At 40.5% G+C, this 14542-nt stretch overlaps 1 protein-coding gene across 1 annotated transcript in view; it reads left to right on the top strand.

Moving 5' to 3' along the window:
• MCF2L (MCF.2 cell line derived transforming sequence like) overlaps nt 1-14542 on the top strand; it is a 182801-nt gene that overhangs the window by 134991 nt on the left and 33268 nt on the right. The window contains exons 9-16 of the mRNA XM_082245528.1: nt 1524-1638; nt 4061-4180; nt 4311-4502; nt 9855-10046; nt 10133-10292; nt 12724-12800; nt 12928-12998; nt 14019-14085. Coding sequence (XP_082101654.1) covers nt 1524-1638; nt 4061-4180; nt 4311-4502; nt 9855-10046; nt 10133-10292; nt 12724-12800; nt 12928-12998; nt 14019-14085 — 994 coding nt within the window. The remainder of the gene's footprint in view (nt 1-1523; nt 1639-4060; nt 4181-4310; nt 4503-9854; nt 10047-10132; nt 10293-12723; nt 12801-12927; nt 12999-14018; nt 14086-14542) is intronic.

The following is a 14542-nucleotide window of genomic DNA, read 5'->3' as shown; positions in this document are numbered from 1 at the left end:
AGCACTGACTTCTCCTGGGCCAATTCTTCAATTGGCTTCAAGTCTAGGCAGATAACTATCGGCAATCCGAACGGAAGTGGGAGTGGGTACTTGTCAAAACCAGGTACCCACCCCCCCCCCCAAAAAAAAGTCCCAAAAGTTGTTAAAGGGGAAGGGGGAGGATGCAAACAAGTGAAACGTTCTCTTTTGGGTGAATGGATACTGCACTGCTACTGGGAACACAAATATAGACACCCTGCACACAACTAAGGTTCAGTATCAAAAAACAGACATGAGACTGGTTAGTGAAAAATGAACCCAATATAGTGTCACAGGTTGCAGTAAATAGCAGTATGCACATGAATGAGTAAGTAAAGTATTAGGTCAATTACAGCTCACTAGACAATATTTGTATTACACTATAGCAGCATAAAATGGAGTTCTATGCAGCTAAATTATAGTAAACCTAGTAATCCACAAAATCAGCCATAAGTAATGGCATGAGGAAACACTAACAGCAATGATAATCAATACTGCGATAAACCCTCTGTAAACATTGGGCTATATCCACTTTAGAGCGCACACTATATAAATGGCAGCAATGAAATTTAAGACTCCCTTAGGATGTACCTCTTACTATGGACAATAGACAAATTTCCTGTAAAACCGCTATCTGAATGAGACATTTTTAAGCCCTGGTTCTTCAGGAAGCTAACATTCGGGGCCCAGCCTTAATAGTGGTGTAAATGAGTATAGTCCCAGTAAAGTCCGCATGCAGTAAAAACTGCTGCTAGTTAGATGGCCATTCCCTATGTGCTTATTCTTTGCTACCAGCAACAGGTTAATGGCAGCAGTGTCCTCTCACCAGTCCCAGCAATGCAGCAACAGGGGTCCCACTGTCCATATGTCAGCTCACTTCTGGATCTTCCTGGAATCACTCTGGTCCTTAGCACATGGCCCTCTGGCTTGTAGCAGGTTGATGTGCACAAAGGAGCAGCAATGTGCATACCTCAGTCTACTCACTGCAAAGCGGAAAATCCCTTCATATTGAGCCTGTGAAAATACAGATTTTTCTCTCTCTTTTTTATACCTGGCTCGCATTAGGAATTGTAGTCCAGTAGTCTGTTAACTGCCATAGTAAAGCTTCTTTCCCGAACTTCATCTCCCATGATTCAATACTGCTAACCATCAAGTCTTTTGAGCTCCTTCTGCTTGTCAGCTCCCCCTGGTGAATGGAGGTGAGGTAGTGGTAACCCAAGGTAGACACCGCAAGTAAAGTGTTCTAAATTGCTTTCTGTCTCTAACCAAGCAACTGGCTACAAATGGCAATAGAAAAATATTTTATTGTGTTGCATGTACAAACGCTGCATGTTCATAGTGGTTCAAAAGCAGGTTTGTGAGCAGGGGTACAAATCCCAGATATGGGTAGAGACGTTGCTCTGGAGAGACAAACCAGTTGCCATTTTCCTTGTTAACAGTATAAAAAACCCTATGCCTGTGCCTCTGTAATATGTAGTAAACTAATCACTTTTATTTTCTTGCAGGCTTATCGTACAACTTAATGAAACAGAAACAGCTTTTGATGAATTTTGGTCTAAACACCAACTAAAGCTTGAACAGTGTCTGCAGCTTCGGCATTTTGAGCTGAAATTTCGAGAGGTGTGTTTTATTTTTATTTTTCAACACCTTTACACTAAACAGAATTTGGGTTACTTTTTTGATAAGTGCTTGAGTTCCAAAACCCTGTGTTACATTTCTATCTTTGTAAACAAACATAGGTGTTATAGTTTCCTTATTCAAAAGTCATTTTTAATAATTTATTCATCACAAGATGGTATCGCTGTCTTTGGATATTACACAAGATATGCAACATATATGGTGGAGTTGCCCCAATGTTTCAAAATATATAGCGTTTGTGCCTCAGAGACAGTGCCCCAAACTCCCCAAATGGCACTACTATCTATGTCCCCAGAATCTGCCCCCAAAAGTTAAGAAGGGGATTTTTTTTTTCTTTCTAGTGGCTGGCAGGGCAATAATTCCAAGACATTGGAAATCCCAGCACACTCCTTCAATGATAGAATGGATAAGTGAATGAAATAAGCCTAGGAAAATGGAAGAATTATCGGCAAAGCTGCACGACCCATATTCTCATTTTCAAGATATATGGCTCCCCTGGATATCTTTTATGAAAAACCCTGACTTCACAACTTTATTATACTAAAACTCTCCCATTTGACCATAAAACCCATTTTCCTTATATACTATTGGACACCCTGTCGACAGGCGGTTTTTTTTTTTTCCCCTTGTCTTTTCCTATATTTAATTATGGCTATTAATGCTCAATCCCTAATGCATTTGTAAATCGATCTTAATATTTTCCATTGTAATTCTATGTTAATTTCCTGGGGTATAATATTAAATATACTTAGGGCACCTATGGGCTCTACTGTACATTTACATGCTGCTAATTGTGTTTCTTTTTTTTTGTTTCTTGTAAACTTCTAAGATGACAATCCAAACAATATATATAAAAAAAAAAGAAATAATAATTGTATTATTTCTAAAACAAAGCTTGAAAAAGATATTATAGCCCCCCCACACCATATTCACTTACATCCGCAGTATAACAGTTACTAACCTGTTAAAATGTCTTAGAGTTAACAGGAGTGTAGATGGCGGGCTTTGTTTTGTAATGCATGCTTTGAGGTTGGGTGGGAGGCAGTGGCGATGATTTATAATATACATGTCAGGATTCAGCAGCAGCTAGGGAGACCAGACATGTATCTACATATGGAAGCTGAGACCAAACAATGTAGATATCCTTAAAGTGTGCTTGCCACTGAATTTTAGCTAGCCATTTAAAAGTGCTCACCTGTATTTTAATTTTAGTAATACACATGGTTAATACTTTACAAAATGTTACTACAAAAACAAAGCCAATTGTAGTAGGCTAGTCTTTAAGATTAACTTAACCAGTTGCCGACTGTGCACTTTACATTTTTACATCGGCAAAGTGGCATTCCCAGGCAGAATCACGTTAATAAACGTCATCTCTGCCTGGGAGGAGCTAGGGGACGAGCACACGGGGAAGCCAGTGAGGATGTCAGGAGGCTCTAATTGCCACCTGACACCGGCAATCTCCACCCGCTGACAGGACGGACGGCTGATGTAAACACAGCCGTCCGTCCTTCTCCCTCGGATGATCAGAGGCTATGCGATCCTGCTATATAGGATCGCATGTCTCTGTGATCATCTCACAAGCCCAACCCCCCACAGTTAGAATCACTCCTTTAGGCTTACATTTAACCCCTTGATCACTTATACTGTTAACCCCATTCCCTGCCAATGTCATTATTACAGTAACAGTGCATATTTTTAGCACTGATTACTGTAGTAATGTCACTGGTCCCCCCCAAAAGTGTCAAAAATGTCAGTTAGGGGTCCGATCTGTCCGCCGCAATGTCGCAGTCACGCTAAAAATCGCAGATTGCCACCATTACTAGTAAAAAAAAAAAACAATAAAAATGACATAAATCTTTCCCGTAGTTAGTAAACGCAATAACTTTTGCGCAAACCAATCAAAATACGCTTTTTACTTTTTTTTATTTTTACCAAAAATATGTAGCAGAAAACAAATTGGCCTAAAATGTTAAAAAATTTAGATTTTTAAATTTTTTTTTTTTGGGAATGTTCTATAGCAAAATGTGAAAAATATTGTTTTTTTTTTTTTGCAAAATTGTTGCTCTTTTTTTGTCTATAGCGCAAAAATCGCACAGGTGATCAAATACCACCAAAAGAAAGCTCTATTTGTGCGGAAAAAAAGGACATCAATTTTATTTAAGTACAGCGTCACACGACCGCGCAATTGTCCGTTAAAATAACGCAGTGCCGAATCGCAAAATAGGGCCTGGTCATTAAGGGGAAAATCCTCCGATCTGAAAGTGGTTAATATGAAATATCAAAATCCTAAATATTGGTTGCTTTATGCAATTTTTTTTACCACTAATGAACAATTATTTAATAATTTTTGAAAAGTAAATGGCATAGCATGTATGTTTGAAACACCTATTTTTCCATTTAGATTAAGGCTGCTCTGGATAGTATCTCTGAGAAGGCAACAATGTATAGAGATGTGGGGAACAGCTGCTCACATGTTGAACACATCCTGAAGGATCTCTGTGGTTTTGAGGAAAAGTCCCAGGTGAGGATGGTCTTTCACTTTGGTTTGGGCCTGCTACTTTTTTTTTAATTCTACATGTTATAATTTATCATTTGTTTAAGGCTAAAAATGAAATATTTTATGTCCTGAAAACCAGTGTGCTTTTTCCTAGGAAGAGATACAGTCTGCACAAGCATTAGCAAGAGAAGGTGACCATCTCATTCTAAGCAATCACTATGCAGTGGACTCTATCCTTCCAAAATGCAATGAGCTTCATCAATTGTGTGGTAGCATCAGCAGTCACATCCAGCAGAGAAGGGAATACCTTCACAAGTCTTTAGAACTACATCGGCGCCTAGAGAAGGTTAGTGATAATCTTTCGTTATTATAAAAAAAAAAGGTCCTATACTAGAAGTGTATCTTGGTGAAAATGGCGATCTCTTGTGCATGTCTGTTTTCAAGGCCCTTCACCTTTTTCCTTCATGTCTTTCGCTCTTTTAAAAACTTTGTTACCTGTTTATCTCTTTATCAATGAGTCTCACCAGAGGGAAACCCTGGTTCTTACGTTTGTGATTTCTATTTTGATCATCTTCCCACACCTTATAAATGCCATTTATGTTATATCTGACTGATAAACTGAGAGAAACCTGTTTCTTTCCATACACAGTTTTTCATTATTGTACTTATTTTTCTATAAAAAAATGATTGAAATATAAAAACTTTGTTACAAAAAAAAAAAGATTAATGTTCTACAAGTTTGTATTGCTAGAACACACAACAGAACAGGAAATCTATCTGCACGTAGATAAAAATGTGGCAAATAATTAATTATTTTAAATAAAATATTTCTGTTATTACATACCTTATTTTAGACCCACTGATGTCATTACTGGGTCTCTGTGATTCACTACTCAACGCAGGCCGATCATAGCTGGTGGGAGAGGCCAGAAAGTTGCTCTACCTGGCTTCCTGAAAACATCACTGCACCTTGCCTCAGTACTCCTCAAGTGCACTCAGCCCTGATGCAAGTAGTAGTCTGCTTCTTGGGAGGCATTTTGAATATCAAAATGCCTTGAAGGGTGTATGTCAGTCTGGCAAAGTGTGGGCATAGTTAACACCCACATGGGATGCTTAGTTTCCATTATTGCAAGAAGTGGGGAGAAAAAGGGCTACATGATGCTGGGCATCCTCCAGTCTGGAAATTAGTTGAGCTCTTTCTGACTTGCTGCAGCTTCTAATGCATACTGTGAAAATCTCACAGTGTGTAGTGAAATCAGAGTAAGGTAAGGTTGAGATTCAGATTTAGGAATGCTTGCAATCCATTTGTTTGAACAGAACAAATGCACTGCGCTTATGAAGCCTTGTCAGATTGATGTTATCTACACAATTAGGATAGTAATTTGGCTCACCAGTGTGTTTTGCCATATACTGCAGATACTTATTATTAACAAAGCTTCCTGATTTTGAGGAACTGTCCCTTATTTGGAATAAAGTCCCCCTTTCCTTCTCATTTGTCCCTCATTTTGGTCTGATCTCTATACAGTGAGGGGAAAAAAGTATTTGATCCCCTGCTGATTTTGTACATTTGCCTACTGGCAAAGAAATGATCAGTCTATAACTTTAATGGTAGGTTTATTTTAACAGTGAGAGACAGAATAACAACAAACGTATCCATAAAAACGCATTTGAAAAAAGTTATAAATTCATTTGTATTTTATTGAGTGAAATAAGTATTTGATCCCCTATCAATCAGCGAGATTTCAGGCTCCCAGGTGTCTTCTATACAGGTAACAAGCTGAGATTAGGAGCACTCTGAAAGGGAGTGCTCCCAATCTCAGCTTGTTACTTGTATAAAAGACACCTGTCCACAGAAGCAATCAATAAATCAGTCAATCAGATTGGCCAAAGAGCTGTCCAAGGAAGTCAGGGACAAGATTGTAGACCCACACAAGGCTTGAATGGGCTACAAGACAATCGCCAAACAACTTGGTGAGAGAGTGACAACAGATGGTGCAATTATTCGCAAATGGAAGAAACAAGATAACTGTCAATCTCCCTCGGTCTGGGGCTCCATGCAAGATCTCACTTTGTGGAATTTCAATGATCATGAGAACAGTGAGGAATCATCCCAGAACTACACAGGAGAATCTTGTCAATGATCTCAAGGCAGCTGGGACCAGAGTCACGAAGAAAACAATTGGTAACACACTACACCGTGAATGACTGAAATCCTGCAGCGCCCGCAAGGTCGCCCTGCTCAAGAAAGAACATGTACAGGCCCATCTGAAGTTTGCTAATTAACATCTGAATGATTCAGAGGAGAACTGGGTGAAAGTGTTGTGGTCAGATGAGACTAAAATCTAGCTGTTTGGCATCAACGCTACCAGCCGTGTTTGAAAAAGGAGGAATGCTGCCTATGACCCCAAGAGCACCATCCCCACCATCAAACATGGAGGTGGAAACATTATGTTTTGGAGGTGTTTTTCTCTTAAGGGGTCAGGACAACTTCACTGCATCAAAAGGACGATAGAAGGGGCCATGTGCCATCAAATCTTGGGTGAGAACCTCCTTCCCTCAGCCAGGGCATTGAAAATAGGTCGTGGATGAGTATTCCAGCATGATAATGACCCAAAACACACAGCCAAGGCAACAAAGGAGTGGCTCAAGAAGAAGCACATAAGGTCCTGGAGTGGCCTATCTAGTCTCCAGACCTTAATCCCATTGAAAATATGTGGCGGGAGCTGAAGGTTCGAGTTCCTAAACCTCAGCCTCGAAACCTTAATGACTTGGAGAGAATCTGCAAAGAGGAGTGGGACAAAATCTCTTTTGAGATGTGTACAAACCTGGTGGCCAGCTACAAGAAACGTCTGTGATTGCCAACAAGAATTTTGGCACCAAGTACCAAGTCATGTTTTGCAAAGGGGTTGAATAGTGATTTCACTCATTAAAATGCAAATCTATTTATAACTTTTTTAAATTGCCTTTTTCTGGATTTTTTTTGTTGTTGTTTTGTCTCTCACTGCTGAAATAAACCTACCATTAAAATTATAGACTGATGAAGACTGATTCAAAAAGTATTTCCCAGGGCTAAACCTTTCATCCAATTTCTAAATTGCTGCATTTGTAAACTTCAAAAACTGTATAAAGGAATAGTAGTGGTAAAACAAAAAGTACTTGTGGGTTTAAACAATCATATTTTTTTTGTATAATTCTCCTTTGATGGTGTGTGACAGGGTATGTTTCCTATGCTACATACTTTTTTGCTAATAGGTGTACCTTGTTCCCATCTCAAAAAGTTGGGAGGTATGATAAGAATAATAATGACACGGCAAGAAATTTGTAGTAGCTGTAAAGCTATGTCTTAGGGCTAGGTACTTAGGAAGGTGTAAAGAAGGGGTCTCTAAACTTTTGAAAGGACCAGCGTCCTTGGTCAAACTGACCACCAGCTCTGAGGCAATGAGAATAAACCTTGCCTCAGAGCTGGTGGTCAATTACATAGTGCCTGTGGTCAGTAAGAGGAGGAATAGTGCCCCATCATTGGTATTCCTGGGAGGAAAAATGCCCCATCATTGGTATTCCTGGGGGAATAATGCCCCATCATTGGTATTCCTGGGGGAATAATGCCCCATCATTGGTATTCCTGGGAGGAATAGTGAACCATCATTGGTATTCCTGGGGGAATAGTGCCCCATCATTGGTATTCTTGGGAGGAATAGTGCCCCATCATTGGTATTCTTGGGAGAAATAGTGCCCCATCATTGGTATTCCTGGGGGAATAATGCCCCATCATTGGTATTCCTGGGAGGAATAGTGAACCATCATTGGTATTCCTTTGGGAATAGTGCCCCATCATTGGTATTCTTGGGAGGAATAGTGCCTGATCATTGGTATTCTTGGAGGAATAGTGCCCCATCATTGGTATTTCTGGAGTAATAGTGCCCCATCATTGGTATTTCTGGGCGAAATAGTGCCCCATCATTAGTATACCTGGGAGGAATAGTGCCCCATCATTGGTATATCTGGTAGGAATAGTGCCCCACCATTGGTATTCCTGGGAGGAATAGCGCCCCATCATTGGTATTCCTGGGAGAATAGTGCCCCATCAGTGATATTCCTGGTTGGAATAGTGCCCCATCATTGGTATTCCTCGGTGTATTAGTGCCCCATCATTGGTATTCCTCGGGGTAATAGTGCCCCTTCAGCGATATTCCTGGGATGTGGATGTACCACCTTTGCAGCATGTACGAATTACCCCTGTAGCACACCAGCATACGAATAATCATCCAAAGAGAGCCCCAAACAATGGAACGGCTTTCTGTATAATAAATCCCCCTCCAAAAATGAGACAAAGCTCTGAGTTGAGGGTAAAACAGGAACAACTTTACTGAGGGCTACCCGCCCGTATTTATGCAGGTCCCCATCTGGTGGACACTCCCCTAGAGGGGACCAGATGGGAGACTGTGACAAAGACAGAAAATGTACCTTTCAGGACAGATAGACACAATACATTCCCACAATGCATCCTGGCTTCCTCCTTCCTGCCCTGGAGACAATCGAGAAGGAATTCAATTATCTCTCAGGACAAAGAGAAATCGCCATTACTTACGTGGGGACATAAAACAGCAACTATCATTTAAAATCTATATTACTAACATTTTGCCATTAAACCTGCACATATAACCTATCCCCAGATAGCTCAGGTCTGAGTGCACATTATTAGGAGAATGGCACTCAGACTACACGAATACAGTCGAATCGCCATGGAGCCAAAGTCTTTAATCTCACGAACAGGTTCCATGGCATGGCTATCTGGGTTTCCCCATACACAATACAATATAATATAAAACTGCCGAACGCTTCATCGTTCGTCTAATGAACAAAGTCAGGAGGATCCGTGAATTTGGAGCATAGCAGCTAAAACATAGGGGAACAAAGGGAGCTGTACGGGCAGTGGAACAGCCGAACAAACAGACGAAAGGAGGCAGCAACAATATAATACAAAGTCAGATGGTTCTGTCACAGGGGGGAATAGTGCTCCATCATTGGTATTCCTGGGGGGGGATAGTGCCCCATCATTGGTATTCCTGGGGGGGGGGGGGATAGTGCCCCATCATTGGTATTCCTGGCGGGGGGGGAACAGTGCCCCATCATTGGTATTCCTGGGGGATATAGTGCCTCGTCAGTGGTATTCCTGGGGGGAATAGTGCCCCAGCAATGGTATTCCTGGGGGGGAATAGTGCCCCATCATTGGTATTCCTGGGGGATATAGTGCCTCGTCAGTGGTATTCCTGGGGGGGAATAGTGCCCCATCATTGGTATTCCTGGGGGAAATAGTGCCTCATCAGTGGTATTCCTGGGAGTAGTGCCCATCATTGGTATTCCCAGGGGGGGGGGGAATAGTGCCTTGTGATTGGTATTTCTGGGGGGATATTTGCCTTTCCATTGGTATTCCTGGGAGGAATAGTGCCCCATCATTGGTATTCCTGGGGGGGAATAGTGCCTCATTATTGGTATTTCTGGGGGGATAGTGCCCTACCATTGGTATTCCTGGGAGCAATAGTGCCCCATCATTGGTATTCCTGGGGAGAATAGTGCCCTATCATTAGTATTAGTGGAAGTAATAGTGCCCCAAGGGCCAGATAAAGGCTAGCAAAGGGACACAGGTATAAAGGAATTTTCTGAATTATTTTTAACCATCAGCCTTTCTTTCTCTTAGACAATGGAATGGTGTGATGAAGGTATTTACCTACTGGCTTCTCAACCAGTGGATAAGTTCCAGTCCCAAGATGGGGCAGAATCAGCACTGCAAGAGATAGAACTGTTCCTTGAAAGTGGCACTGAAAACATCATTAAGGACTTGCCTACAGTTTTGGCACAGTATGAAGCAATTCTCACAGTGGAGTTACAGGTAAATAGCAAAAAATAATGGATTTTTAGCAGATTCTGTTTGTTGTTCCTGAAATTCAGGATCAGTAACTGATATTTGCACCACAGGAGCATGTCAATAAAGTGTTCCAGAAGCAGCAAACTACGCAAGAAATGTTTGAGAAGCGGAAAGGAAGCCTTAGAAAGCTAGCTGCTAAACAGACTCGGCCTGTGCAACCTGTAGCGCCTAGACCAGAAGCCTTTGTCAAATCTCCCAATTCCTCTCCAGGTAAAGAAACCACAATCTCATGAAACACTTCAGTATACTTGCTGATACATTAAGGGTCATTTTGGCACTATGGATATGCAATGTGCAACAGGGTATTGTTTTTTTAAATTAAACGTTGTTTCCGATTTAAAGCAACAGGATTTACCTGGTTCAGAGCACAAATAAGGAAGTCCCCAACACCCATCATTTCTAAGACGACAGAAAAGATGGAGCCAGAGGGCCTACTATTGAGGCTCTTTCATGATGATAAATGATAAATCCTATGAATACTTTGATTCGGCAGCCTTCATGTTACTATAGAGGGGTATATGGGTCAAGGACTGCCCGCCATCATTCCCCCCTCGCCCTCCTCCACGGCACACACCACACTCGGTCTTACCCTCCAAACTCCTCTTCTGCGCATACCAAATGCTTCTTTACCATTGTTTTGTATATCCCCCAACCTTTCCCATTCAGGAACGGGCAAACTTTTGGAAGATGGCTTACTTTGCACCAAACTTTATTGGTATTATGCACAGTGCCTTGAAAAAGTATTCATATCCCTTGAAATTTTCCACATTTTGTCATGTTACCGCTAAAAACATAAATGTATTTTATTGGGATTTTATCTGATAGACAAACACAAAGTGGCACATAATTGTGAAGTGTAAGAAAAATTATAAATTGTTTTCAAATTTTTTTAGAAATAAATATATGAAAATGGTGGCATGCATTTGTTTTTAGCCCCCTTTTACTTTGATACCCCTAGCTAAAATCTAGTGGAACCAATTACCTTCAGAAGTCGCCTAATTAGTAAATAGAGTTCACCTATGTGTAATTTAATCTCAGTATAAATACAGCTGTTCTGTGAAGCCCTCAGAGGTTTGTTGGAGAACCTTAGTGAACAAACCGCATCATAAAAGCCAAGGAACACACCAGACAGGTCAGGGATAAATTTGTGGAGAAGTTTAAAGCAGGGTTATGTTATACAAAATATCCCAAGCTTTGGACATCTCACGGAGCACTGTTCAATTCATCATCCGAAAATGGAAAGAGTATGGCACAACTGCAACCCTTCTAAGACATTGCCATCCACCTAAATGGACAGGCCAGGCAAGGAGAGCATTAATCAGAGAAGTAGCCAAGAGGCCCATAGTAACTCTGGATGAATGTAAAAAATGTATCAATCCCTTCAAAAGTCCATAAAGTGAAAAGTCTGACACATAAGCAGCGCTTGTAAAGAGTGTGACCCCCTTAAGGATAGCGGTGAATCAGCAAACACCTCCACAGTGCGAGGATCAATGGAGCGTAGAAAAGATTAATGCTTCCACCACACCTCGTGACCCCTAGGGTATTACTCACTCACCAGACATATAGAATCAAAAGGCCTGTAATCTCCTCATTCTCATCAGACAGGACCAGGTACGGGCAAATCCAGACTCCTGAATATCAATATCTTTATGTTGAAAAGATTGTCCTTTTATTGGTAGCAGAACATGTTAAAGCCAACGCTTTTTTGGGGGAACAGAGACTCCCTCTTCTTCAGGGCTTCTCCTCCATGTCTCCATTAGAGCTTGGTCCTTGTTAAAAGAAAGCCCTATGAAGTCATGTATGCAGTTTGCGAGAAGCCATGTGGGGACACCGCAAATGTGGAAGAAGGCGCTCTGGTCAGATGAGACCAAAATGTAACTTTTTGGCCTAAAAGCAAAATGCTATGTGTGGTGGAAAACTAACACTGCCCATCACCCTGAACACGCCATGCTTTTCTTTAGCAGAGACAGGGAAGCTGGTCAGAGTTGATGGGAAGTTGGATGGAACCGAAAACAGGGCAATCTAGAAGAAAACCTTTTAGAGTCTGCAAAAGACTTGAGATTGGAGCAGAGGTTCACCTTCCAGCAGGAAAACCCTAAACACACAGCCAAAGCTAAAATTGAATGGTTTAAATCAAAGCATATGCATGTGTTAGAATGGCCCAGTCAAAGCCCAGACCTAAATCCAATTGAGAATCTGCGGCAAGACTTGAAAATTGCTTCACAGACACTTTCCATCCAATCTGACAGAGCTTGAGCTATTTTGCAAAGAAGAATGTGCAAAATGTCACTCTCTAGGTGTCCAAAGCTGGTAGAGACATACCCAAAAACAATTTGCAGCTGTAATTGCAGCGAAAGGTGGTTCTTCAAAGTATTGACTCGGGGGGGGGGGGGGGGCTGAATTCAAATGCACACCACACTTTTCAGATATTGATTTGTAAAGAAATTTGAAAAACATTTAAAATTTTCCTTCCACTTCACAATTATGTGCCACTTTGTGTTGGTCTATCATATAAAATCCCAAAAAAATACTTTTACGTTTTTGGTTATAACATAGATATAGAACATAGAATATAACGTAGATACTAAAAATAAGCAATTTCAAAATTCTCTTAACAACAGTATTTTGTATCAACATCCAGTTCTTCAAAGGGCTTCAGAGCTCAGAGGTAGTCCTGAAAATGTTCTTCAAAGAAGGATGAACTACCGGAAAACAAAGGTAAGCAACATTTTAAACCTTATACCCCTTTTTTCTTGAAACTTTTTTTGTTGCCATTGTTTAAAAACATTGCAAGCAGCTAAAATTATATCTTCAGCATGTCAATGTTTCATTTTTTTTTTTGTAGAGTGAGGTGGATGGTCCAGTCAGGAGTTGTTCAGTGATGGAAGATGAAGAAAATCTGGCTGTTTTAAGAAGGTACATTATAATGCGTGCTCTAGTATGATGAAAACAATATGGATTGACAGCAATTACTCATCGAGGCTAAACCTATTTGAGTTTTTATAGGATCCTTAGAGCTCTGGCATATCCATATTATTCTGATTGTAACTGTTGTGATGATGCATTCAAGCATTTCAGAATATTGATTTTTATATAATAGTTTCTGCATCTAAAAAAGAATGCTTATGTTAAAAGCTGTTGAGTAAGTGTATCATTTCATTGCTCCCTAATTGGCTGCACTACATAGACAATAGAACTTTAGTTAACTTAGAATTGTGCTCAGACTTCGCACACAATATTGTGATGGTATATTGCAAAGGATGAAGGAGGAAACACCTTAGAGTTGGCAGGGGTCGATGGGCAGCTGATTTGGGAGAGGAAGACAGTGTCAGCAGCCTGGGATGGTTAGACAGTGTGATATCTGTAGGTAGGAAAGTGCTATTAAGTAAGCACAGGCACTTGACAGTGTTCAGGGACCATGCACACCATGCCTTGGCCATTTATTGAGGTAGAATGGAGAAAACGCTACCAAAGTCTTTGTAATGTGATATATTTATATCTGACGTCACTACTGAAAGTCTGCAAATCAGTAGCTCCCTATGTTACATCTTGCCTGCAGCTTGCTAATTGGTCTATAAGTGAGCAACACCATACTTGTGCGGTCCTACCTGTGTTCTACCTCCCCTTCAGCTCTCTGTACCTGACAAATGCTAGTGTAGTAGCACTGTACTGGCACTCCCAATCTCAGGCCATGTTGGGGGTTAGAAGAAGTTAATATAGAATGAGCATTCAGATGAATCCATACTTTTACTGAATACTTTGTATATACTATATGTTTAGTGTTCCACTTTAAAGATGAAAGTTTAAAGAGTACAAACACATGAATTCTCATATTTTACAGCTAGAATGAAACTTTTTTTCCTTGAATGCGTGTATCATAATAATTCTTTGTGATCATTCTTGGTCTAGATGCTGATCTGGTTATTTTGTTTCCAGGCATGTCATGAATGAACTCATTGAGACAGAAAGAGTTTACGTTGAAGAACTTCTCTCTGTTCTTGAGGTATAACGCAAAAAACTGTTTGCAATCTAACAAAATTAATAAAACTAAACTTGTTAATGCAAGGATATCGCAGTCATTTAAATAAAGTAAAACCGTGTTCTAAAATCTCAAATTTGATTTTGGCTGCAAATATCAATAAACCGGCTGTATCTTTTTTTGTCTTATTGTTCCTGTAACCTACTGTAAATACCTGTTGATTCTGCAGGGAGATATGTTGCATAGCCATTTCCTTGGGGATATTGATTAGCCACTTCCTTGGGGATATTGATTAGCCACTTCCTTGGGGATATTGATTAGCCACTTCCTTGGGTATATTGATTAGCCACTTCCTTGGAGATATTGAATTGCCTCTGCCTGCCCTATTGCAACTACAGAAGCCTTGTTATCTCTGCAGCTGTTGCAGTAGTATGAGGATGCAAAAGTTGTGTGGCTAACAAATTTGTCATTGCTGTTTTTG

Source organism: Pelophylax lessonae (assembly GCF_965119305.1).
Source record: "Pelophylax lessonae genome assembly, chromosome: 2".
Classification (NCBI taxonomy): domain Eukaryota; kingdom Metazoa; phylum Chordata; class Amphibia; order Anura; family Ranidae; genus Pelophylax; species Pelophylax lessonae.
Note: the sequence above shows the minus strand (reverse complement) of the source record. Positions and strands in the feature narration are given on the sequence as shown.